At 40.9% G+C, this 26,987-nt stretch overlaps 1 protein-coding gene across 1 annotated transcript in view; it reads left to right on the forward strand.

Annotated features, from left to right (window-relative positions):
* The first annotated feature begins 204 nt into the window (after positions 1–204).
* The window catches only part of Qrfpr (pyroglutamylated RFamide peptide receptor), a 51,777-nt gene continuing 24,994 nt past the window's right edge, over positions 205–26,987 (forward strand). Inside the window, exon 1 of the mRNA XM_041644604.1 lies at positions 205–541. Within this exon, the coding sequence (XP_041500538.1) occupies positions 205–541 (337 nt within the window). The remainder of the gene's footprint in view (positions 542–26,987) is intronic.

The raw sequence follows: 26,987 nt of genomic DNA on the forward strand, positions 1-26,987 counted from the left end.
TCACGTGCCTCTGTGAGGTTTCTGAGAACCTCAGCGCCTGGCTAGGAACTTTCTTAGAACTGCAAACAGTTTGACCGGCAGCGCTGACTTTACCTTGGTCACCGCCAGCTTCTCTCGCGGGGCTCGCACCGAGGCGCCACTTCTTTCCCACCTGCCCGGCCTCGGGCAGCCCCACGGGCGATCGTCCAGGCTTTGGAGCCCATCATGCCGTGGAACCTGACAGCGGAGCAGCTCTCGGCGTTGCTGCGACTGCACAACCTGACGCGCTCGCAGTTTATCGCGCGCTATCGGCTAAGGCCACTGGTGCTCACCCCGCAGCTGCCCGCCCGGGTCAGGCTGGCCCTCCTGCTTGCCGGCCTGATCATCTTCGCCCTGGCACTCTTTGGAAACGCCCTGGTGGTCTATGTGGTGACCCGCAGCAAGGCCATGCGCACCGTCACCAACATCTTCATCTGCTCCCTGGCGCTCAGCGACCTGCTCATCGTCTTCTTCTGCATGCCGGTCACCATGCTCCAGAACGTCTCTGACACCTGGCTGGGGGGTAAGGAGGTCCCTGCCCATCCCCTTTCTGATGACCTTTTGTTTCTTCCTCAAGAGAATCCCTGAATTCCCGGAACTTCCCTGCAGGGTTTACTTGCTGAGGAGGTATTTGGGTTTTTTTTGTTTTGTTTTGTTTTATTTTCTTTGTGGCTTGTAGCATCTTTTTGTCCCAAAGATATTTAAGTACAGTCCAGGACAGGGGTGATTCTTCACTCATTTCAGCTCCTCCCCATAATTACAAGATTACACACACACACTGGTTAAAATAAACCACTAAAATTTTAGAATAATTTCTCAAATAATAAAAATAAAATAATCCAAAGGTATTTTTTCCCTCTCTTTTCCCCCAACTTCCAGGCTTCCTTCGCAGTTGCTTATGTGATTTCCAGACAGGTTCTTGCATGTATTTGCTAATACAGACTTAAAAACCTTTCACAACAACTATACACTGCAAACAAAAGTCTTGGATTAGTTCTTTCTGGTGCTTGTATTCATGGATTTATAAAGGGAGAATTAACAGTAAAAAGGTTCCCTCAACTTCTAAAGGACTGGTGAACTTGCCCTTCATTAGAATAAGAGGTAGAAAAGGTCCAGAAACCCCCAAGACAGGAGTCAGTGAGAGAGGAGCAGTGGGTGGGATGGAAAGACAAGAGGACACTGGGTTCCCGAGCCTCAGAAGACCTTCAGCAATCTTCTCCCCACTGCTTCCAGGGCACCTTAGACAGGAAGTTCTAATTCTACCTTGCTTGCTTACAGGAGCGACTGAATCCTGTGGGTGCGTTAAAATTCTTAGAAAGTGGTTGTAAATGCATGAGAAATGGATCATTGCCTTCTCTTTCTGCCATTTCCTCCCCAAGACTTGTTTCTTTAAACACAGCGAGGCTGTTTTTATCTCATCTTATCCTCTAGGAGATGGATCACCAGCAAATACCTTCAGCAGTGCTGTTTTTTATTTGCGTTGCATTTATTGTTGGTGATAAGAATGCTAAATTGCTGGCTGTCATTTCACCTTAGAAGTGTTTTCTAAAAAGCATCAAAAAATGAGTACATAGAATTGACTTGAAAGTATTCCAGGGTATGGAAACAACCTAAATGCCCCTCGAGCAAAGAATGGATAAGAAAATTGTGGTACATTTACACAATGGAGTACAACACAGCAGGAAAAAACAACGGCAACTTGAATTTTGCAGGAAAATGGATGGAGCTAGAAAACATCATATTGAGTGAGGTAACCCAGACCCAGAAAGACAAATATCATATGTACTCACTTATGAGTGGCTTTTAGACACAAAACAAGAAAACCAGCCTACAATTCATAATCCCAGAGAACCTAGACAACAATGAGGATCCTAAGAGAGACATACATGGATCTAATTTATATGGGAAGTAGAAAAAGACAAAATCTTCTGAGTAAATTGGGAGCATGGGAACCATGGGAAAGGGTAGAAGGGGAGGGGAGAGGAAGGGAGGAGAGTGGAGAATATATAGTTTAATAAATAAAAACAATTTAAAAAAAGATCTAAAAAAGAAAGTATTCCAGGGTATAGATCTTTGTAAATTGATTACAGATTAGAAACTTTTTGTATTCTTTGTTAAAATAATTGCATTTGGGCATCTTAGAGTTACCCACTACAGCTAATTCCATCAAATTAAGGGAGAAATTTGGACTATCAAATAGAATGTGCTTTATGAGGATAAGTTATAATATTACTACTTTTCCTGCTCATATTTAGGAAAATATTTGTTCTACTGGGTAGTTATATTGTCATTGTGAGGGCAAGCAGCATGGATCTTTGCTAACTCTGGAAGGCCCAGACTTTGCCTCTAACACGGGCTAACTGAGCAGGTCTGGGTCCCAGTTTTTAAATAATATGTTAAAGTTTGGAGAAGTTAGTAAGTAAAGTGAGACAGATCTTTTACTCCAAGTCCTGCTGAGAGATGATGCTCAGGAAGGTCACAGATCTCCTCTAAGAGGTCATAGGTAGGTATAGCTGAGGGTTCGTTTAAGCTTTCTGCTTTTGTTTCTTCCTACTCTGTGGAGGATATATCACTTTAGCATCTAAATATTAACCGAAGGTCATATGTAGCTCTTAGATCGTGTAGGCATGGTGTAAGAATAAAGTGTGTTAGCAAAAGTGGTTTGGAAAGGATGATTGTCCCAGCCATGGTGGCACATACCTCTAATCCCAGGACTGAGGGAGGTAGAGAGGCAGAAGACTTCATGTTTCTGGTAAGTCTGATGACATGGTGAAACTCTGTCTCAAAAAGCAGAAACAAAACCATTAAGTGGCCATGTCATGGAAGTACAAGTTATTAAGAAGTGTTTAATTAGAAGTTCCTCTCCTTATTTGTCTAGGACAAGCTTTATGGAATAAATAATATTCCTCATATTGAGTGACCAAAACCAAAACAGAGAGCAGAAGAAATGGCCTATAGAGGGACTGATCAAGGATATGGAAGGAAGTAATTTGCACATTATAGGTTAGCATAGTATTGAAAAATTTCTTTGATATATTAGCAAAAGACAAGTAAATATAGTAAGAGTCAAAACTTAGTTTTAATTTATTCATTTGATAAAATGGTTGAGAATCTGCTATATGGCAAACTATTTTTCCTTAAGAACATGAAAGCTTATCTAGACCATTGTGGAGGCTCAGAGAATAAAATATACCAAAAGTGAGCAAAGACAGTCTTTACTATCCAGAAGAAGATCCAGTCTGCACTTGGACCAAGGGAGAGATGGGATGGCTTTCCTTGGCTATGTTGGTTGAGCCGTGTCTTGAAGAATGATTTGGATTGTTTTCCACAGAGGAGGATGGGCTGTGCTGGAGGAACATGGTCAGCTCACAGTTTGGGGAGAGAAAGGTCTGATGTTTTAAGAACATTGTGTAAGGCACTTCAGGCATACACAGCTGATATGTGGGGAACTGTAGAAAATAAGAAAAGAAGGCTACCATAGCTGGGGAGGAAAATGAGTAATGTAAAAGCCTAGGATATAAATACTTCTCAATGCCTCTGGGGATAAGGTGATACAGACAGTGGTGGGGCGGCGGGTGGCTGTCTCCTGGAAGGGCAAAATAGCCTCCTCCAGAGCTGTGGAAAGGCTATCACACTTTCTAGTATAATCGCTGTTTCCATTTCTCTCTCCCACCCCTTCCTCAACATGAAAATAGATTTTCATGATACTGACATCTAACTCAAATTTAAGTCAAATGCATTTTTGTAAAGTAAAGCACCTGGACAACTTTGGTCATACATAACCCATATGCTTTAAGTTATGAGTTTTCTAAGACTCTCTTCTAAACTCTTGGGACAGTAGTCTCTGAATGACTGCCTGTCCTCGTTTAGTTCTCTCCTGTCCTAGCTTGTTGTCCATTGCTGGGATAAAACAGCATAAATAAAAGCAACTTGGAAAAGAAAGGGTTTATTTATCTTCCCCATCTTTCACAATCCACCATTAAGGGAAGTCAAGATAAGAACTCAAGGCAAGATTTTGGAGGAAGCAACTGGATGAAGCAGAAGACATAGAGAAATACTGTTTGTTTACTAGTAGGCTTGTTCTCTACTTGCTTGTAGGTCTAAGAACTCTTCCCGGGGGTGGCACTGCCCCAATGGGTGATCCCTCATACCAGTCTAATCAAGAAGATTAGTCTAATCACAGACCTGCCTGCAGACAATCTGATGGAAGCATTCCCTTAATCAAGGTTTCTTCCTCCCAGATAGCTTTCACTTGTGTCAAGCTGACAGAGAACTAAGGAACACATCTCCATTCCTAGAGACTGCAGCACTTACTAAGTGTTCTACCAAGATCCTCGGGTGAGGCATGTGCCCTTGGAAGTTAGTAAGCACCCCTGTCAGCAGTTGTTCTCAGACCTGCTTGCATAGAAAGTCTCTGAAGTGCTCCTAGAAACTGCCTCTGACAGATCAAGTCCAGAGAGTAACTCTCAATTCAGATGCAGCTTGCTTTGACCTCTGGAACATGTGGTACCCAACAGCTCTACCCAGGGATTGTGTCAGAATGTCTTGTTGTGGGACTAAAATTATCTCTATTGAGAGTATTTACACCATAGAAATCAACTGCTACATATTAGGCCCACAAAGCAAAGAGTCAAGGAAATGAAAACACTAGGCTTGCCTCTTCTATCACATCACCAAGCAAAGACATTGTGTGTCTCTTGGTACCACTGTTGACAGCTGAGTCATTATATCTGTAAACATGTTTATTTGCCTGAATTTCATTCCTTAGGTGATGCACCTCATTTGCAGAAGTTACTTAAAGCAATTAAAAAAGAGAGAGGGAGAGATTCCAAAAATATCCTAAAAGATGGTGACAAGCCCAAGGGAGTGCCCATTACAGATGGTCTCTGTTTGAACGGTGCTCATAAAGAAAGGAGAGGTAGGAAATTAAACTTCCCTGTGGCCAATCTGAGAATTCCCCCACAAGGAATGGTTCTTAATATTGCCTATGCATGGAACTCCTTGAGTTTTACAAGGTAAAGATACCTAGTCCCCACCCCTAAAGATACTGAATTAATTGGTTTGATTGTAAATACTGTTACCATGCTTTCAAATTTCTAGAGATCAGGAAGCATTATAATTCACAGCTGAGGGTGAGAACTGTGGAAGCACTGCAAATACCGACAGCACCAGTGCGGTTAAAATAAAGACATAGTGGATACAGCATCTTTCGATAGCATAGTCTGGTCCACATGTATCAGCGAGGTTTTATTTTTAATTTATTTAAGAAATAGAACTTAAAACTGCTTGTAAAATTCAGAATGTATATAAAAAGAGTTCAGCAAAAAATTCACGACAATAGCATTTGTATGCAGTCTGTTATATCCTTATTGAAGCCCTTAACCTTTCCAGAGTCTTTCAAGATGACTTTGGGATGCTCAGCTCCGTCTCTGGCCTCTACGCATACATATATTGGTGAGCATATTCCTGTATACACTTGCACACACATATCACGTACACCACATGTCTATCATATGCATATACCACATGTCATATATATATACCCTCCACACACACACATGCAAGTGTGTTCACATAGACAGGTTGGAATTCTAAGCACATAGAACAGAGAATAATTATTTCCCTTTCTAGAGGATGTAACTTCATTATAATTAGCATAACTTATGTCAAAGGATTCCAATCTTTTATCCACAGCCACAGCTACTGCTGTAGGTGAATGATGTAGAAGCTTCATCAGAACAGCAGCTGCCTCTCTTGTTAACAATCCGAGCCATACATGTGACTTTATGCATGCTACAGACAGGGGCTTCACTGAAAGGGAGGGAGGGAGGGGAGAGGAAAAGCGTGAGCTCATGCACAGTGGACTGCATCAGGTACCAACAGATGCATGACAATGAATGTCGAAATTCAGTGAAGAGATTGATATATGAATGGAGGACCTGTTCAGAGTGAAACTGATACGTTCCCAGCTTTCGGACTGAGTGAGGAATTACATCAGAAGTTCCTCTGGATAGGAAGGGAGGATTGTGTCATCTGGCTAGTATCAGTTTGATACACATTTGGAAAGAAAATGACACTGTCAGTCAAGAGAGTCACTAAAGTTTCCCAAGAGATGAAAAGGCAGTGGCAGCAGCCATGGGTTTTTATTCAGGAGAGCCTCTGTACCTGGGGCAATAGTATTTATTGTTACTTCATAGGAAAAGACAGCAGTGATAAAGCCTGGAAGTTTTCCTTGTACCCTTAATTTGTGGCCCAAACTTTGGAACCTTCTTTTCAGAGTTTACTCCTATATCCTGTGATGGTGATGAGGTGGATAGGTGGTGGGGAGGACTGGGCTCACTCCTCCCTGAATAAGTTGGGTAAACTAGGTAGAGTAGGCAGGGCGTCTTTGCCATGGCACTCGGGCTGACTTACATGTATTTATTCACCCAGACTACACAGGCTTCACCATCCAACCTGACTACACAGAATTCTGAGAGCTACCTCCTGGAGTAAGATGCTACTAAAGACAGTTTCCTATCCCTTTCTTGTGGGAAAGGTTTCCAGCCATCTCCCTACTTTTGATTAAGTAGGTCTAAGAACTTCTCCCTTCCATACAGGCTGTACAATGGTATGGAACACTTGGGTCAGAGTGCTTGGCTCTAACAGAGTGAATCATTGACTATGTGACTGGTCACCTTGACCTTCAGGTTTGCTGACTTTCTCTGGGACTAGGAATGCAAAGTACTGATACCATGTAGATCTTATTTGTTCTTTTTGTGTAAGTAATAAATGCTGGGAATCTAGGTGAATTTATATGGCTTTATGAATGTGGGTTCATCACGTTAGTCAAGCTAACAGCTACGGGAAGACATGTGTGACCCCATTAGCCACCAACCTGCTGGGGAATGCTTGACTGCTGGATAAGAAGTTTTTCTGGGGGAGAGAGATGTGTGGAGCAGTCCAATGTGTTTCATACAATTGATCTCATGCAATTGTGGGGCTGAATTCAAATGATCCAGCTCTAAGCTCCTCAAATATGATTACCCTGTCTTTGATTTTTTTGTTATGTTCTTCCGTATAGCCTAAGTATGAAAGTAGTCTATTTGAGATCAAGATGAACCTCTGCCAAGCTCTCCTGGTCTGGGATGGACATCACTCTTTGCCATTCCTTTTATGCTTATGTCCTCTATGGTAGATGGTTTTTTTGACTTCCTACTCTGCTCAGGCATCATGGTAGGTCAGTGGATGGAGTTAGGCACCTTCTCCTGCCAGTTCCCTTTCAGCCCACGGGGCCAAGAAAGATTCAGCAGGAGCTGTGCTCACATTTGCAGACTGCCAGTCCCCAATGATTAGCACTGAAGTGCACAGGTACAAGCTTCCTGATTTATGTGATTTCTCAAAACTAAAATCAAAGCAGTAATTGTTCATTCTTCCTGTGACTGAGTTTCTAAGACATTTCTGCTCATATCACCAAGACTGTATGCCATTTGTGTACTGGAGATCTGAAAAGATTGTGTGTCTGTGCCTCTCCTGGGAGAGAGATAAAGACAGTGTGGTGCAGGAGACACACTCTGGAAGCACACAGCCTCAGCTGACAGTTCTGTTCCCCCCCCCCCTTTTTTTTTGAACACATACTGTTTTTCTGCTTTTTATTTTTTTATTTTTTTTAAATTTATTTATTTATTAAGGATTTCTGCCTCGTCCCCACAACCGCTTCCCATTTCCCTCCCCCTCCCCCGATCAAGTCCCCCTCCCTCATCTGCTTGAAGAGCAATCAGGGTTCCCTGACCTGTGGGAAGCCCAAGGACTGCCCACCTCAGTCGCCGTATCAACTAGATTCTACAATAAATGTCTGGGTTAAATCATCCGTATTAGAGGACAAAGCAGAAGAGAGTCGTAATTATTATATGCCTGGTCCTGCCTCCTGCAGTGTGAGATGAAACTGCAGAGTTATATGACAAAGATGAATTTTAGCAAAAAAATATTAATAGCTATCCAGTTCTTAGGATTTGCTGCTTGATTTTTAACATGTCTGTAATAGTTATATCTCAGAGCTGGAAAGATATGAGAGAATTATGAGGCTCCATTTGTTTTTACAGAGGGCAGGAATTGGGTTCCAATCAGGCATGTCAGGTAGCTCACAATCACCTGTAACTCTTGCTTCAGAGTATCCCAAATCCTCTTCTGACCTCTGAGTACCCACACACATGTGGCACACACACACGCATGTGCAAACACACACGCACACACACAATTGTAGTACAACTCTAATTGGTCTTAATAATAAAAACTTGGAGTCAGATATTAGGGGGTGAAAGATGAAAGATCAGAATAACAGAGCAACCAGCCCCTAGTTCTTACCTCTACCAAATCCTCAGACTGAGCCGGGTATTCTCTCTCCAGTTCCTCAGAGCGACTGCTGAGCGCCTGTCTCTTCACACCTTATATTCCTCTCTCCACCCTGTCAAATCACTTGCCATCTCCACCTCGCTATTACTGGGATTAAAAGTGTGAGCCATCACTCTTTAACTCTGTTTCTACTTTAGACTGATTCAATCTCCTGTAGCTCAGGGTGGCCGTGAACTCACAGAGATCCATCTGCCTCTGCCTTCTGAGTGCTGGAATTAAAGGTGGGTGCCATCTCTGCCTGGCCGCTATGACTAACTAGTGGCTAGCTCTGCACTCTGATCTTCAGGCAAGCTTTATTTGTTAAATCACAAACAAAATATCGCCACACACAATTAAAAACAAAATATAAATTGAAGGGTTATTTGTATTTTTCACCTATACATCTCTTTCAAAGCCAGGTATTTTGGCTCATGTTTTCAATTCAAGTACTTGGGAGACCAAGGCAGCAAGATTGATGCAAGTTTGAGTCCATCCCGAGTTATTGGGTGAGACATTGTCTGAACAAGTAAATAAACGAATAGTCTTTAGCATATGCATGAAAAGAGACCAATATTTTTTTAAAAAAATCCTTGTGGAATTGAAATGTGCTTTGAGTATTCTAATGATATAAGTTGGCAGAGCAGTATTTGACATTGAGGAAAATTATTTAAATTTTTAAAATATCGTTTCTTCATCTGTACCCTTGGGAAACATGCGCTTGGAAGGACTGAATTGACAATAAAGGACAGCGTGCACTGAAAGGACTGGGCACTTATTGTAACAATTGTAACTAATTGTTACCAATTCAGTCTTATTTTTTAAGTGTTTGGAATATTTGTATGTAGAATAAATTTTTACCCAAAAAGGAATGATTTAAAAAACTGGACGAGAGGATATAGCTCAGTTGGTAGAATGTTTGCCCAGCCTCTGTTTTTGAGCCACACACCATATAAACCAAGTACAGTGGTATGCAACCATAAGCCAAGCACTCAGGGGGTAGCGCAGGAGGACCAGAAGTCTAAGGTTGTTCTCAGCAATACAGTGAGTTCAAGATTAGCCTGAGATACATGAGACCCTGTCTCAGAATACAAACAAAGGGGCTGAAGAAAGACCACTGATTTCCAGAATAACCAGGGTCAATTGCCAGCACCCATACAGTGGCTAACTTCAGTAGCTCCAGTTCTATGGGATTCAATACCCCTTTCCGACTTTCCTGGGTACCATACGATTGTATTGCCCAGAAAAACATGCAGGCGAAACACTCATACACATGAAAATAAAAAAAATGCAATAAGACAACAAGAAGTCCAAGAACTGTCAAGCTGTTGGTAATATCTTAAATATATTCATTATGTATTTGTACAAAACAATTGCTTTTATTCATATCAATTTACAGATAACTTATGCTAATTTATTGATTAGTTACCGAACAATCGTTACTTCTATTTTGAAAATATCAGGATCTAAACTTGCTGTTTGCACTGAGAAAATGGAGCACAGTGGTGCTTTCATTTGCTGCAGAGGCAGCGGCAGATCCCTAGGGAAGGGTACTGGATCGGGCTGCGAAGGCTTTCCTGGGGTTGATGCCACTTTGGTAATTAAGGCTCACATGACTTTCCAAGTCACCCCTGACTGTAGGGATAATGTAGATACAGCAGATCAGCATAAAGTGATCCTGTTGACTTGTTACCCTGCCTTTTAATTCAACAAGCCACTGTGACAACACTGCCCCCAGAACACATACTAAATCTCCTTTCATTATGAGCACACACACACAGCCGTTTTTCTGTGCTCGTTCTTGCTGTCTGATTCATGGCCTGGAAAGAAGAGTAAGGTCTTCTCACTTTGACCGCCAAGTCCAGGGGCACTGTGACATAATGATGTTGGGCCCTTGGTGTTGACTGCTTTTTCCCACAACACATGGATTTTCTCGATCTGGACAGTCGCGGGCAATACCGTGCACTTTAGAGCCAAGGGAATAAGAGTGACAAGAATAGCCAGCTATGCACAGAGAGCCCACCATGTACTAGGTACATTATCCTCACTCCACAGGTGAGAGATAGAGATGCTTAAATGTTCTATTTTATCAATTATATGTTCTGTGGAATAAGCCCCTTCAAGGTAGGGTGATAAAAGAAACCATTGCTCCCATTTTGCAGGGCAGAACTTTCATCTTGGCTCAGATGAGGGGTTCTCTTTTCTTTGAATTTTTAAAACTTTTAATCTATACACAAATGTAATTTCATTCACAATAGCCTAAAAGTTGAAAAAAAAGAATATCCAACAACTGAGAAATGGGTAAAGAAAATGTTATATATCCATGTAGTGAATATATAATACTTGGAATATATTCAGTTGTATAAAAGAATAAATAATTATTTTTTTTTTCCTGTTTCTTTTTTTTTTTTTTTATTTTTTATTTTTTTTTAATTTTAAATTTATTTATTTATTAAGGATTTCTGCCTCGTCCCCACAACCGCTTCCCATTTCCCTCCCCCTCCCCCGATCAATTCCCCCTCCCTCATCTGCTCGAAGAGCAATCAGGGTTCCCTGACCTGTGGGAAGCCCAAGGACTGCCCACCTCTATCCAGGTCTCGTAAGGTGAGCATCCAAACTGCCTAGGCTCCCACAAAGCCAGTACGTGCAGTAGGATCAAAAATCCACTGCAATTGTTCTTGAATTCTCAGTATTCCTCATTGTCCGCTATGTTCAGCTAGTCCGGATTTATCCCATGCTTTTTCAGACCTAGGCCAGCTGGCCTTGGTGAGATCCCAATAGAACATCCCCATTGTTTTAGTGTGTGGGTGCACCCCTCGTGGTCCTGAGTTCCTTGCTCGTGCTCCGTCTCCTTCTGCTCCTGATTTGGACCTTGAGATTTCTGACCGGTGCTCCCGTGTGGGTCAAAGGCTAATCAACCCAATTATAAAGTGGGGCACTGATCTGAACAGAGAATTCTCAACAGAAGAACTTCAAAAGGCCAAAAGACACTTAAGGTCATGCTCAACTTCCTTAGCGATCAGGGAAATGCAAATCAAGACAACTTTAAGATACCACCTTACACCTGTCAGAATGGCGAAAATAAAAAACACCAATGATAGCCTTTGCTGGAGAGGTTGTGGAGAAAGGGGTACACTCACCCATTGCTGGTGGGAATGCAAACTTGTGCAACCACTCTGGAAAGCAGTGTTTCGGTTTCTCAGGAAATTCGGGATCAACCTACCCCTGGATCCAGCAATACCACTCTTGGGAATATACCCAAGAGAGGCCCTATCATACAACAAAAGTATATGCTCAACTATGTTCATGGCAGCATTGTTTGTAATAGCCAGAACCTGGAAACAACCTAGATGCCCTTCAACGGAAGAATGGATGAAGAAAGTATGGAATATATACATATTAGAGTATTACTCAGCAGTAAAAAACAAGGACTTCTTGAATTTTGCATACAAATGGATGGAAATAGAAAACACTATCCTGAGTGAGGTAAGCCAGACCCAAAAAGAGGAACATGGGATGTACTCACTCATATTTGGTTTCTAGCCATAAATAAAGGACATTGAGCTTATAATTCATGTTCCTAGAGAAGCTAAATAAGAAGGTGAATCCAAAGATAAATTATTATTATATTCTTAACATGGGTGAACCTCAGAAATAATTTCTCTTTCTTTTCTTTTTTTTTTACCATTTCTTAAATAGTTTATTTTTTTCAGGTCTTATATTTTGTTTTTTAATTGTTTTTATTGAGCTATATATTTTTCTCTACTCCCCTTCCTTCCTCTCCCCTCCCCTACTACCCTCTCCCATGGTCCCTATGCTCCCAATTTACTTATGAGATCTTGTTTTTTTCTACTTTCCATGTAAATTAGATTCATGTTTGTCTCTCTTAGAGTCCTTATTGTTGTCTAGGTTCTCTAAGATTATGAATTGTAGGTTAGTTTTTCTTTGCTTTATACCTAAAAGCCACACGTGAGTGAGTATGATATTTGTCTTCCTGGGTCTGGGTTACCTCACTCAGTATGATGTTTTCTAGATCCATCCATTTGCCTGCAAATTTCAAGATATCGTTATTTTTTTCTACTGTGTAGTACTCCATTGTGTAAATGTACCACATTTTCCTTATCCTTTCTTTGGTTGAGGGGCATTTAGGTTGCTTCCATGTTCTGGCTATAACAAACAATGCTGCTATGAACATAGTTAAGCACAAGTCGTTGCGATACGATTGAGCGTCCTTTGGGTATATACCCCAAAGTGTTATTTCTGGAAGGTTGTTTCTTAATTTTCTGAGAAATTGCCATACTGATATCCGAAGGGGCTGTACCAGTTTGCACTTTCACCAGCAATGGAAGAGTGTCCCCCTCACCCTACAACCTCTCCAGCATGAGTTGTCATCAGTGTTAGATGAATCTCAGAGTTGTTTTGATTTGCATTTCTTTGATGGCTAAGGAAGTTGAGCATTTCCTTAAATATCTTTCAACCATTTTAAATTCCAGATTAGGGGTTCTTAATCTGGTCTCTCTGGTATCACTCATGAGACTACATTCAACTAATGACCTATTAGGCTCTTATTATATTAGATGTCCTAAACAAGAGACACAACATCTCTGATGCAGGTGACTTCCTCAATTAGAAGAGCCCAGAGTTCTTTCTATGGAGCTATGTAGTAGGAGGCTGCTTGTTCACTCCCAGCTGCCCAGGACCAAAATAATCACTCAGAAACTGTATTAATTAAATCATTGCTTGGGCAATCACTTAAGCATATTGCTAGCTAGCTCTTACATTGAGAATTAACGCATTACCATTATTTCATATTTTACTACGAGGCTCGTGGACTACTGTCAAGGTTTCAGCTGACAGCTCACATTTTCTTCTCTGGAGTGGGAGTATCAATATGATCCTGATTCAAGCAGTGACCTCCCCAGTAGGTTCTAAATAAGAAACATGAGTAGTGTCTGAGACTTTCTTAACAGTAAAATAACAAAGCCTTGGAAGCTAGCAATGGTCACTGTTTAAAAAAAGTATTTAATGAAGTAAAATAAAACTCCAGTTAAATTTATATTACAGTACAATTACAAACTGTAATAAGTTTGCAAGATGTTCCAAGAATCTGGTTGAAATGGTGAACACATTCAAAATTCAAATTAAATTTACATTTTTAGTATTGAGGAAATACCACATCTGGGTAATTTTATGACCTTGTGATCATTTGCTTCTCTGGTTTGCATCCCACCCTCAGTGTTTAAATCCCATAAAGTCAGAAGCAGGTCTATTTAATCTAATCAGTCCACTAAACAGATTAGCATAGATTCTCTGTTCAAAGGGATTAATGAATATTTTCCATTATAGTCATAATTGAAGCTTTTGTGGGATCCCTGTTCATTTCTGTGATGGCATATGAAATTGCACCTACTTTTCCTGTATTTTGTACAGGTATTATTAACTTGTGAGGAACAAAGACTCAATTTACTTCAAGTAATTGGTGTTATAGGATGACTTATTTTGTGGCAGTCATGAAGGAGGTTAGCGTCTTTTGAAGACAAGATGAGAAGCAGGTAGCTGTCATGGAAACTGAAGCAGAACTCAGAGCAACAACTCTGTGAAGCTCAGCAGAAGGAATTCACCATCTCTAGGTGCAGCTATCAATGCAACTTTTGTTCTTCTCTAGAAAGAATAAAGGACCACTTATTAAAGTTGATTGCTTTTTACCACCAATTTCTACTATTTTGATTTATTTTGTTCTGTTAAATTTCCTAGGTGCTTTTTCTTGGCAAGTCAATGTAGCTGCATAATTCTGCTTCAACACTGTACCTCAGGGTGGTTACTGTAGTAATTAGGTCTTTTGATGTTAGTATCTACTGTTCACAGCTTAATACGTAACACATCTCTCTGTTTCACTTGTGGATGACTGGCATTTTTTTTTTTGTTTTTTTGTTTTTTTTTTTTTGTTTTTCGAGACAGGGTTTCTCTGTGGTTTTGGAGCCTGTCCTGGAACTAGCTCTTGTAGACCAGGCTGGCCTCGAACTCACAGAGATCCGCCTGCCTCTGCCTCCCAAGTGCTGGGATTAAAGGCGTGTGCCACCACCGCCCGGCTTATGACTGGCATTAAGATGACCAAAATTAAGTAGATATATCAGTTAACGTTCAGATTACTGTAACAAATCAGCAAATTAAGAGCCAAAAGGCTTGGTTGGATCCACAGTTTTAGTCTATCACATCAGGGGAGGATGGTGATTGGTGCTAGAGTTGGAATATACAGAGTAGCTGGTTCACATCTATGCATGTGATGAAGTAGAGAGTCAGCTTTTCAGGCATACTCTAGGAGGCTTTGTCTACCAGTTAGGCCAAAATTCCAAAGCCCCCACAGTTTCCTAGAATAGTGTCAGCAACTTCAGACCACATGACCAGAAACACGAGTCTCTGGAGAATTTTTCACATTTAAACCCTAACAAGGGATAAAAATGTCTTCAAAGTAAGAGCGGTCTTTATGGAACTCTATGTTGGTACACCTTTCCAACTATAATTAAATATAATTGCTATAATTAAATGCCTGTGACAGAGTGGTGTTTCATAGAAAAAAGTGCTTTATTTAACTCGCCATCCTGGATATCCAAGTACCTACATTTGGAAATGGCGTTCTTCCTCATAAATTCTCCAGGTGAGGTAGGGTAGGACATTACAAGGGCCAGGAAATGTTTGTGTATGTGTGAGTTCTGCGTGCATGCATATATGTCTGTGTCTCTGTGTGTATTCTGTGATCTCTTTCTCTCCCTCAAGCTATCTCTAGTCATGGAGGCTTCATCCTGATGGCTTTATGGAATTGTACCCATCTTGGAAGGCCCCACTGCTATATGTGATAATCAGATTTGATCCACCTCTTCACTATTTCATGATCAACATGAACTTGACCCTGAAGTTCAAAGGGGACAAATTACAGCTTGTTTTTTAAAAGAATTATCATTTCTCATTATTATAATTAAAGAAGCAGAGTAGTTTTTTTTCCACTCTCCAGCTTTTATGCCAGTGCTCAGGTTGGTGTTCAAGAGATACTGTCTGAGTGCATTCTTCTGAAGACCTTCTGATAGAGGCAACAGTAATCTGTATCAAGGAATTTAGAGCTAGGGGTTATAATCTGCTAATGAGTTAGGAAGTTTTGGGAGAGCATTAGCCATTTTAAAAACTCAAGTATCTAAAAACAGAAAACATCAAAGAGCATAGTCATGTAAACATTGCTACATATTTGCTGCTATTTAAACTTCAAATATCCCCCCCCAAAACTTTGGTCATGTGTTAAAGGCTTCATCAGGTTGTCACTGTTGGGAGATATTAGAACCTTTCAGAGGTGGGAGCTAGGGGGAGGTCTTAGGCCACTGAGAGCATGACTTAGAAGAAATAGTGAGCGTTCAGCCCCTTCTTACTCTGCAGTTTATTTCTTGGCATGAGGTAAGTAATTTGTTCTGTAATATATTCCCACTATAATGGGTTGCCTTGCTCCAAGGTCAAGGGGAGGCAATTCTTCATAGGCTGGAAGCTTCCAAATGAGCCCAAACAGCCTTTAATCTTTATCTGTTAATTGCCACAGGCATCTGTTAGACTCTAACCGTTTGAGGGATGTAAAGCTGACAAGCACTCTCATTTGTGCATATATCATGGTCATAACCAAATGCCTAAGGGGAATTAGCAAATGCAGTTGACTATAGCAAATTCAATGTGTCTGTCGGTGGTGGTCCAGCCGGAGACATAGCCAAGAACAGCTTCCAGCAGCTGCAGGAGCTCCCTTAGCCTTTACGGCCCTCCTCTCAGTTAAAGCCACTTCTTCACTTGACCGGGAAAAGGAATTTCAGGACAAGTCAATATGAAGCAGATTTGGCGTTTATTAAAAATAAAGTTTAACATGGATTTAAGCATGGGTGGTAACAGAAAGAGAGCTCTCAGAGAAAGAACAGGATATCCTCAATAGCATGGTTGTGGGCTTCTCAAAGGGCAGTGGTAATTAGGTGTCTTAACAGTGGTTATTTATGGTTATTATGGGGTCTCTGAAGGACTCCACCCCATATCTTTCCCCCTTTTTAATAAGTAAAATTATAGGGTGGCTCTAGAGATGCCTTAGATAGGATTATAACTATGGATCATAAAAGTTAAACAGGGGGCTTAAGACTTGTCTCTTACTATAAATGGAATTTTTGTGAGATACCAAGAATATTGGAGGCTCCTAGCTAGAAAAGAAGGAAGAGAAGCCATATAAGTTTAATATTGAGGCATAACTTGTTATTTTAATAATAACGTCACAGGTTCCCTCTTATGTTGCTGTCAGTATATCAGGGCAGTTTGGTCTTGTAGTACAGCTGTCCTTAACATTTAAATTTTGGTATGGCATCCCTTGAGCTATAAATAAAGATATAATGGTTATGTATTGGGAATGTGCCAAGCTTAAAAGAATAATTCTAAGGAAGAACTCAAGGGTGGAATAGATAATAAGAAATACAGTATGAGATTTTAATTATTGGATATATACTATGCTGATAGTACTTAAAAGGAAAATAATAAAGCAAGCAGAAACAAAAATCAAGAATCAGGTATACTACTGATACATTTATGGAATGAGGTTTCTGAGGTCCTACAAATATTATAGACATTGACTCTGGTGTTGGTTGCCCAGCAGAACTACGTAGTAAGACTCCATTGCTGAGGTTAGCATGTACTCGTATTGTAGGACATGGAGGGGTCAAACTGGGACTGAACTGGAATTTTCCTCCTCTCTGATTTGTACTCATATTGCCAGAAAGTGCTATATAGGATAGCTGTCATCAACTTTCTTACTCAGCTGTGGTCCCTGCATACTACACTGGTAACCAGTCAATCATGATGTGCCCACTGGGCAATAGTGACAAACCTTAAAGGAAAATAAAACACGTTCTAATTGGAAGCAAGGCTGATCCAAAGGAGAGTCTTCATGTCTGGTGCTAAAAACCTAGTCAAAATCCCATAGCTAAGAGGTCACAGGCCATGCTGTGGAAGCCATTGCTGCTGATTTGCAAAAATGGTCATGATAGGTCTGTCAAGTTGCCTTCTAAATAACTAGCTTTATGCTCATAGATTAGGGCTGGTACCAGCTTTGTTCAGAGAAGCTTCCTATTGCAGTGGGCAGTGATACCTGAGGAGATTCCTAACTTGCCAAAGTGATGAAAATAAGTGGTTGTTACATATTTAGTCATGAGTGAGACAGCGCTGTCACTCTCTGTAAGGACATCATGGAAGAGGAGACAGGATGAATGTAAGCACGAATGAAGGGGGTAGAGTATGGTCAAGTCTTCAGGTCAAGTGTCTCAAGTGTTCCTGGCTACTACCAGGAAACCAGGAATCTCAATATCTAGACATGAAGGCAAGCCACAACACCAAAAGTTACTAAAAACTGCAACCTCGATTTCTAGGTCCAAATAAGACCTCTTGGACTCAGGTCTTAATATCCCATGCTTGGACATCAACTGTAACACTAGAGGGCACCATGTGCGACTGCTCTCTCCAGCCTTGAAGAGTATCAATTTGTACCTGTGTACACCCAGATGATTAACAATTGCAAACGCCACATCCTTCTTTGCTCTCATTAGAAAAAACAAAAACAAAAAAAACCCTAAAAACAAAACAAAACAAAATAGGCATATAACATAAGAAAGAAAAAAGGTTACCTAAATAAAGCATTATGAGACAAGAAGGCCACAAAGATACCATTGAGTTTGTTCTGTGTTGGCCCTACGAGGCTTGGGGCCTGGTTTGTATTGTGAGACACTACAAAACCCAGGTAGACTCCATTGGAGAAACTAAGTTTTAATTTGTGAGTGGTTATCAATTGAGGACAATTTCTGAGTTAGGGATGTGGGCTGTGTCCATTTCCAATCTCAGGGCTGGGACCTCATCTGGTGCAGATCCATGCAGGCTCTGTGAGCTTATATGTGCATCAGTCCTGATGTATTTAGAAGGCTTTGTTCGCTGTTCGCTTGGTGCTCTCCATCCCTATGGTGCTTACAATTTTTCTGCCTCATCTACCACATGGTTCTCTGACCTATAAGGGGAGGGAAATGAATGAGATATCCCATTTACATTCCAACATCTCTTAGTCTCTGCTCCTTGTCCAGCTGTGTATCCCTGTTTTTGTATACTAAAGAAAGACGCATCCTGATGATGGCTGAGCAAGACACTGATCTATGAGTACAACAGAGAGGCATTAGGCATTGTTTGCTGCTACATTTGTTTAGCAGAATCGTGTTGTTTACTTTTCTTCCAAGTCCCTTGCTTATCTGGTTTCAGGCTCTTGGTCAGCCAAGCAGTGTTGGCTATGCATTCTATAGTGAGCCTTAAAACCAATCAGATACTGGTTTGTTAGTCCCCCAAACTTTGTGCCACACTAGTGCACCAGTGCATCCTGCAGGCAGGTCACCATTATAGATCAAAGTTTGTATCTGGGTTGGCGTTTACCTTTCTCCTTCGGTAACATGCAAATTACCTTCCACTACCATGAAAACAAGTCAGTCGCAATGAAGGTTCTAGGTATGTGTGCTAGTTTGAAAGAAAATGACCCCCACAGGCTTAAAGGGAGTGGCTCTTAGGCATGTGTGTAGACGTAGGCAATGTGGTTTTCTGTTTTTAATCAGTAAGCGGGAGAATAAGGCACCTTTACAGGGGAAATTGCCTTCCTTTTCTCATTTCAGGCCAAAGGTTTTTACTTTCTACTTGGTAATGAGGGTAAACTATATTCTCTGTGCATGCCTGTGTATCTCAAAGTAAAGAGCAGGGAGAGGAGAAGAATGAGACAGAGCTGCAGTTCAAACCTGGCATGCTCACTGTAGTCAGACATCACATATTTAAACCTGAGATACTAGTTCTGCTTGGCCTGTGCAGTGTAGACATTTGCTGCACATTAGATGTCCAGAGCACAGGTGGCCAATTTTCGTCCAGGAATGCTTGGGGACCTTTACTACATATGCCTTTGCTGTCTCTTTAGAGGAGCCCAATTGTGCAGATGTACATTCAAAGTTGGAAGATTCAAGCAACCTTGTTTTCATCATTCATCTCTCCTTAAGGTTTTGTCTCTCTTCCCTATATGAATAGTAATTTCTACATTGCCCCCAACTCAACTATACTTAAAAATAATACTTATTATTAGAAATTTAGAAAATAATCCAGAAATGACCATCAGTTAGCATTCTTATAAAGAAAAAAATCACTCAATAGCATGCAGTGCAGTCTCTAAGAGATTGATATTAGACATTGTAGAGTAACTTCATTTTACTGAGTATGCTGGTACTTCAGAACTTTTTAAATTGTGTATTAAATGATACATTAAATGCCCACAGGTCTTTGAAATATTTAAATTATGTACATAAACATCTAATAAAGAAGATAATATGAGATAGTCATTCAGTGCTATAATTCATGATGGCCAAATAGCACATTGATTTCCTTAATTCAGACACATTAGATTCCCATCCCCATGTTATTGCTTAAGGCCTGATGTGTGTTAGGCTCCTTCTAATTAAAGAAGTGGCTGTTCTCTCTGTATAGATCCAAAGCAGTCATTTGTGTGGTGTGGATTTTGCTGGTATTGAGGACTAAAGACCTTCAGTACCATAAGTGAGGGTGCAGTGAAGTCACAGAACCAGATCTCTCCATGAACACATGGAAACAAAAGGTTTATGGAAAATATGGAACTGTCACATGGCTATCTGCTGACTTGTAGAGAGAGAACAGCCAGAGGATTTGGGGAGTCAAAAACTGTCATGGTTACCTCTCGAGGACTGATAGAGGAGCAAAACTGGGGAAAAGCCTTGCCAATTTTAAAGAGCTGAAAGGTGGGGGAGGAAGCTATAAGCTGATCAGCCTGAAGTAGCATAGTGGGGGAGCCTGGATACTAGTGTGGAGGGGCTTTGATGTATGTTGCAGGTACTCGTTAAAAGGATCCTGGAGGTTAGTGTGGGGCTTTATATGTAACCAGATGCCCCATTTGTGTGAGGTAGGAAGAGATAAGGGATGTAGTTTTTGGCAGACAGAAACCCATTTCACAGGTGCCTGAGGAATGCTGAGTATAGGCTTTTAACTCTGTGTCAGCCTGAGATGAGCCCAGACTGTCATCTTGAGACCTAGTCATTGGCACTGACTTTTGGCGTTTTGGACCTAGCACTTACTATTTCTGTCATGGACAAGTTTCTGTTGTTTGGAGTACAAAGTTGCATCTCCAGAGGAAAATCCCATTGTGTGCAGACTAGTGAAGATAAATACTTTGTGCACAGGAACAAATTAGACTCATTAACACTTTAGTTTTCTTGGCCATTCTTTTACTTTTAACATTAATTCTGTCCACACAAAACCACAGCTCCCATCTTAAAGAGAATATGAAACAGTTTCTTCTGGACCCATGAGTGATCATGGCCCAGAAACCCAGATTTAGGTTACCCCATGTTTCATTGTGGAAGCAGTTTTGTGAAGTTGTATAGTTTTATAGAATAAAGATTACCTGAGCTCACCAACTCCAGTTGGACAGGGAAGGAACCAGTATAGGTTCAAACTAGTCCCTCTGAATGTGGGTGACAGTGTATGGCTCAGGCAGACTGTAGGGCCACTGGCACTGGCACCAGGACTTATCCCCATTGCTTACTTGTAACATGCAGGGCCTGTTTGTTGGGGTTTCTGTCCAGCCCAGTACCCCACAGCCAGCAAGCCCCAAAGAAAATCACACAGAGATCTCCATAAGTTATAAAACTGATTGGCTCATTAGCTCAGTCTTCTTATTAGCTCTTGTAGCTTATATTAACTCATTATTCTTATCTATGTCAGCCACATGGCTTGGTACCTTTCTCAGCTGGGTAGCTCACATCTTGCTTCTTCAGTGGTCTGGGCAGAATAGTGGAGGGAGGGAGCTTCCTGCTTCCCAGAATACTATTCTTATCGCCCCACCTCTACTTCCTTTCTGGTTGACCTGCCTATACTTCCTGCCTGGCCAATCAGCATTTATTCAAAACATGATTGACAGAATACAGATAATTCTCCTGCACCACTTACTGGCTTTTAGGGAACCTATTCTCTTTGGATATATACCTTGCTCAGCCTAGATATGGTAGGGAGAACATTGGATTTTACCCAAAGTAATGTGCCTTATTTTCTCTGAGGAACTGATTGGGAGTGGGATAAGGGGGAAGGTGAAGGGAATGGGAGAAGAGGAGGGAGAGGGAACTGGGATTGGTATATAAAATGAAAAAAGATAATTTATTTTCTTTTCAAAAAATAAAAAGAAAAATAAAACAGAAACTATAGGAAAAAAGTCATATGTTCAGGCAAATTTAAAATATACCAGTGTACACAGTAGAGTGGTAGACACAAGCAAGATGGGGGAAGCTTTCCATAGGTCCAAGATCACATTTCTAGCTTTTGGATTAGTAGAAGCTAGTGGTCTGCTGAGTTAATAGATTATAAACATTTAAAAAAAATCTATTAGTCACTATATGTTGGTTCCAACACAGAGTTGAGCAGGGAAAGGGTGTTCTGGAGGGCTAGAACTAGCCCAGGATATGTTAAGTAGTCTCTGGACCTGGCAACCAGGGCACCACACTTCTAACCAGTCAATCAGTCTCTGCAAGACAGGGAGTTGTGTATTTATTAAATGTAAGTAATGAGCTGCGTAAAATTCCTATATAACCCTGTTTTCAAAGGCCTTATTGATGGTCACAATATAATACAAATTCTTTCTAATGCCTGCTCTGTATTTCTGTTCATTTCCTGGTATACAAAAAGTTAAATCTCCCTACCCCTGTTACTTCACAATGGGTTACTTTAAAATTCTGAACATAATGAAGCCATTATTTCTGGATTTTGTATTATTGTCCTAATGTTTAACCTGAGCTTATTTTAGTCCATTATTTTAATAGTCTAATTTTTGGTCACTAGTGGGAACTAGAAATCCAATTTAGTCTAAATAGCATTTTTTCTAAAATAGCATTTTCAGCTATTGGAATAATAAAAATAGAGGCTACTATTATAGATAGTTTTATTCCAGTGAATTAGTCTTTCGGTACTAATCCACCAGAGACATTTTTTTTTTTTTTTTGTAATTGAAGGAACACCCTAAGGAGAAATACACAATTCCTGTCTGCTGCAGGCTCGCAAGCCAAAAATCTCCAAGTCTGGAATCCATGAGGTCCTCAGTGTGGGTCCATCTGCCTAGATCTTGTTTCTCAAGTCGGTTCCCACAGAGAAACACTTCTTTGCCCTGCTCTTAGATGATGAGGGTTGCAGGTGCCTCTGAGGCTGGAGGACAGGATCCAAGAGGGTAAAGTGGGGGTCTCAGAGTAATGAGTCAAGATTTGCACTGATATGTTATGGGTCATTAATGTAGGACTCACGTTTCCCAGGTTCATATAATGTGAGTTTTTTTGAACATGTTCCTTCAGTTGAATGAAACCTAGGTAAGAAGGGCTGGGAGACTTTTCACTGGTACAGGCCTTCATATTTCCTCTTCTGCTGTCTCATGAGGACAACCTGGGATTGCTGGACATAGAAAAAAGTCATTTCAGAGTAAAAGAGAACAAGACAGACAAAGGAAGACTGGAAGGAAGGGTTTTGTTTGGTTGATTTTTATAGAAGGAAATTTAGAAGCAAACATTAATTTGTAGTTTTACTTTAGTGAGATAGTTTAATAGATACCTCTCCACTTGGTGTCTTCTGAGATGAATGTGTCACCCAGTGTTGATGAGTCTATAGGAATAAAATGGTGTCAGCAAGATGGCTCAACAGTTAAAGGCTCTTACTGCCGTGCTTGATGGCTGCCATCCTCGATGACTCTAACTGGATCCCTGGAAGCCCACAGAATGAAAGGAGAGAATGGACTTCCTCAATTGTTTTATGGTTTCCACATATAAACCCACACATGCAATTAATAAAAACATAATAAATAGAAAAAGTGCCCTCAAACTTAATAAACAAAATCACATGTAAGAACATTTTATGATCCACAAAGAAGCCAAAAAACCAGCAAGGAAACTGAGTCCCATATGTAAAAGCAAAGAGCCTTTATTTTATACAAGTTTGCAAACTCAGTCTCTCTGTATGTCCAATGTATTAGAATAATCAGAGAGCCCAAGCTCAGTTAGAGTTGAGTTTTCATGGTAATAAAGATGAGAGTGAGGGATTTCTAAGGTTCAGAACCCCTGATTGGCTGATTGGTGCCCTGGTGAGTGTGTGCTGCCAGGTGATCAGAGGAATTTCCTTTGGATGGTCTGTTCTTGGATGGTGCTCAGGTAAGCTTAGTCTATGGTTCTTCCTGCAACCAGGTATTGCTTCAGAGTAAACTACTGAGACTCAGGCCTCCTTTAAACTTATCGTGGCTTAGTCCTACCCTGACAGGTGATAATGGTTGGAAGTTAAGAACTTCCTTTGGGTAGTCTGTTTCTATTAGGCTTATCCTGGCGGGCTCCTACAGGAATAGCATCAAGATCAGAAGGAATTGCTTTGGAAAACATGCCTGGCGTTCTCAAAGGGAGGTCTGTGCTTAGGGTTGACGATACAAGAGGGGGATACGCTACCTCATATGACTCAGTGTAAGATGTTCTCTGCAATTGTTACTTAGAAAAAAAGACCGACTTTAAAGGAACCAGAAAAGACACTAAAGAATGGTTGCGTGTCATTCTAGGAAGTCAGACATTCACCTTCTTTTAGAACATCAGTCTACAAAAGTTAGGCACAGAGATAACCTGGAATGCATCAAACCAACCGACCTCACTTACGGGCTACACAGCTAGAGTGACAAACTTGTCCCTGGACATAGTGGTCTGCAATGGCTTCATTTTTCTTGTACCACTATGCAATGAACTTCTATAAACATGAACCTGAGACTAAATGAAAAGTAGCTCTTTAGTTTTTCAGCCTCAAATCACAACTACTTCTCCTGAAAATACATCTAGAGGTCCCAATCATGATGTAAAGAAGATAAGGAATCTGGCAGGTTTTGAGGTTCACTGTTTGACTGACTTTGCTCCCTTCTACCCAGTCACCATTGCTACCCTTCACACCTATTATGAATGAGGATATCTTAGCTTGTTCACACTTCCCCTTTCTTGGGGCTTTCAGTTTGCTCCCTTATGCATGAATTACAGGTCACCTACTTCCCTATTTTCTAGTGCAGATTTTACCTGCCTCTCCTTACAAATTTATTAATTGTGGCGTGCTAGCTGCTCTTCCTTACTGGAAACATGTTACTAATACAGAACAGCTGAACACAAATGGTTTTATTTTTTTAAAAAACTTGTAATAATTTTGTAATTAGAAAGAATGTTTGGTCCAAAGGAAACCCCAATTCCCCAAACTCCAAAAGGCAGTCCAAATATCCAAAATTGAGCTCAACTTGGACTACAGGAGGATTTCTGGCAGTTAGATACGTCTTGTAATACTGAGAATTTGTGTAACTTGGTTTCATCTACCATTTCCGTTATATCCAGCGGAAGGGACAAATGACTTCCTGTGGGGCCTATCCACAGATCAAAACCCATGCTGGCCTCCAGGTTCCCTCAGTATCACAAGTACCTGTTACACATTTCAAAGCCCATGCTAGTATCCTAGCCCTTCTCACCTCCTCCTCTACCCTACACTCCCTCCAGCTTCCTCTCACCCTCAGGTACTCATTCCCCTTTAATCTTACTATTCTGAATATGGCCTCTTTCTCTCTGTTTCCTTTCTCACTTTCCTCTGCTCTGCCCCCCTTCTCTCACTGTTTTTCCTGTTCTCTATCCTCTGCTATTCTCCCCTCCCCGACTGATAGCCCTGGCCATGTCCAGTCTGCTGGCCATGTTCAGTTGGCTTCCTTTCTTTCTCTTCTCTGGACTTTTCCAGATGCTTCAGGCTGTTCTTTCTCTTATCTACACTAAAACCTTCCTTTATGCCATACTATGGAGTGTTCTTGTCATCAGTTTACACAGGGAAGTACTTTAAGAATCTCACAAATTAAATGTTAGTCTTCCTGTGTTTTTGTTATACTCAGTGGAATCATTCTCTAGGGAATGTGACATTTTAAGGGACCAGAGCACATTTTCACACAGACTATTGCATTTTCAGAGGCAGGTTACTAAGGCGATGGGCCGATGCCTGCTTTAAGAAGATAGTGACTTTGCAAATCAGAAGCAATCTCCTCCAGAAAGACTTTGAAGGGCAAGAGAAGGGGTTTTACACTGAAAGTATGGGTGTTGAACATGTACACGAAGAAAGGATCATACGACAAGGACAAAGGTTCTACATAAAGGAATATTCTTTGAACATAGACAGATATGATCGACAGGAGTGCCACAAAACATGTACAGGAAAGAAGTCTTCAGATTTTAAAGGAGCAGTAGAGTCATGAAGGAGAAACAAACAAGCCAAAAAGTAAACCAAATTAAACTGAAAAATATGTTTCATTATGCCCTTATTTCACAATTCTAATACTAAAGAACTTGATACAGGCCTTCTAGTAATGAATCAGAATATTTATGAAGAGGCAGACAACTGAGTGGAGTGTTTACACATTAGCACTGGGAGTGCATGGCAAATGGCAGCTAAGCCAGGTCCTCTACATTCTCATCTGAAAGGGAGGCAATACTGAGTGTGCCATTACAACAGCTATTTTCGAATAGCTTATTTTGCTAACTTTTCAAAAGTTGCTTGGAAAAGACTTGTTAAAAACAAGAATAAGACATAAGAAACACATCCACTGCTGGTAGGGTTGAAAACTGGTGCAGCCACTCCGGAAATCAGTGTGGAGAAGCCTCCAAAAGCTAGAAATAGGTCTACCATAAGACAGAAGCATACAGGGCAATCAGCAGGTTGGTAAGGGAAACAACATAATGTTTCAGCTATTTCTCCAGGTCATCCTGTTTCAGGACTCAAGTGAAGTCATGATTAGCAAACAAACAGCACAAGCAGGGCTCTCAGTCAGTCACTAAATACATCAACAAGCCAGTGTCTAATAACTGGTCTTTTCTACACTATTCTACTTCACCAGCTATACCAATCTTCAGCTTATGCCCAAAGGTCTTGACATCCTATTCCAGATACATGCTCAGTCATGTTCATTGCTGCTCTATTCACAATAGCCAGGAAGTCAGAACAACCTCATGTCCTTCAACAACAGATAGAAGGAAATGATTGGATTTAAGGCCCAAAAGATAATATGGAACCTATGTCTGAGACTGCTCATGTGACTATGACCACATAGGCCATGGACCTAGGGAAACACCAAACTCTACAGTTCTATTAAACTAACCTAGCAATGAAATGACTCCTAACACCATTCTGCTATATCTTTGGATTACTGCTTTGCTCCATCATCAGCGAAATTTTGTTCTGCAGGATATGGTAACTAATACAGAGATTACAACAGGACAATATGCAGAGTGAGAGACCGTGAGACATTCAGTCCTAAGTGGGCTGTCTTCATCAGCTCCCTCCTCTTGGCACTCAGGGAACTCTGTCAAAGAGGAAGCACAGTGACCGAAAAGAGCCAATAGGGATGGAAGACAACAAGGAAACAGTGCCTTTCAGACATAACAGGATTGGCACATATATGAATTCACAGAGACTGTGGAAATATG

Source organism: Microtus oregoni, unplaced genomic scaffold (genome assembly GCF_018167655.1).
Source record: "Microtus oregoni isolate MIOR12 unplaced genomic scaffold, Mior012 000002F_ref0000024, whole genome shotgun sequence".
Lineage (NCBI taxonomy): Eukaryota > Metazoa > Chordata > Mammalia > Rodentia > Cricetidae > Microtus > Microtus oregoni.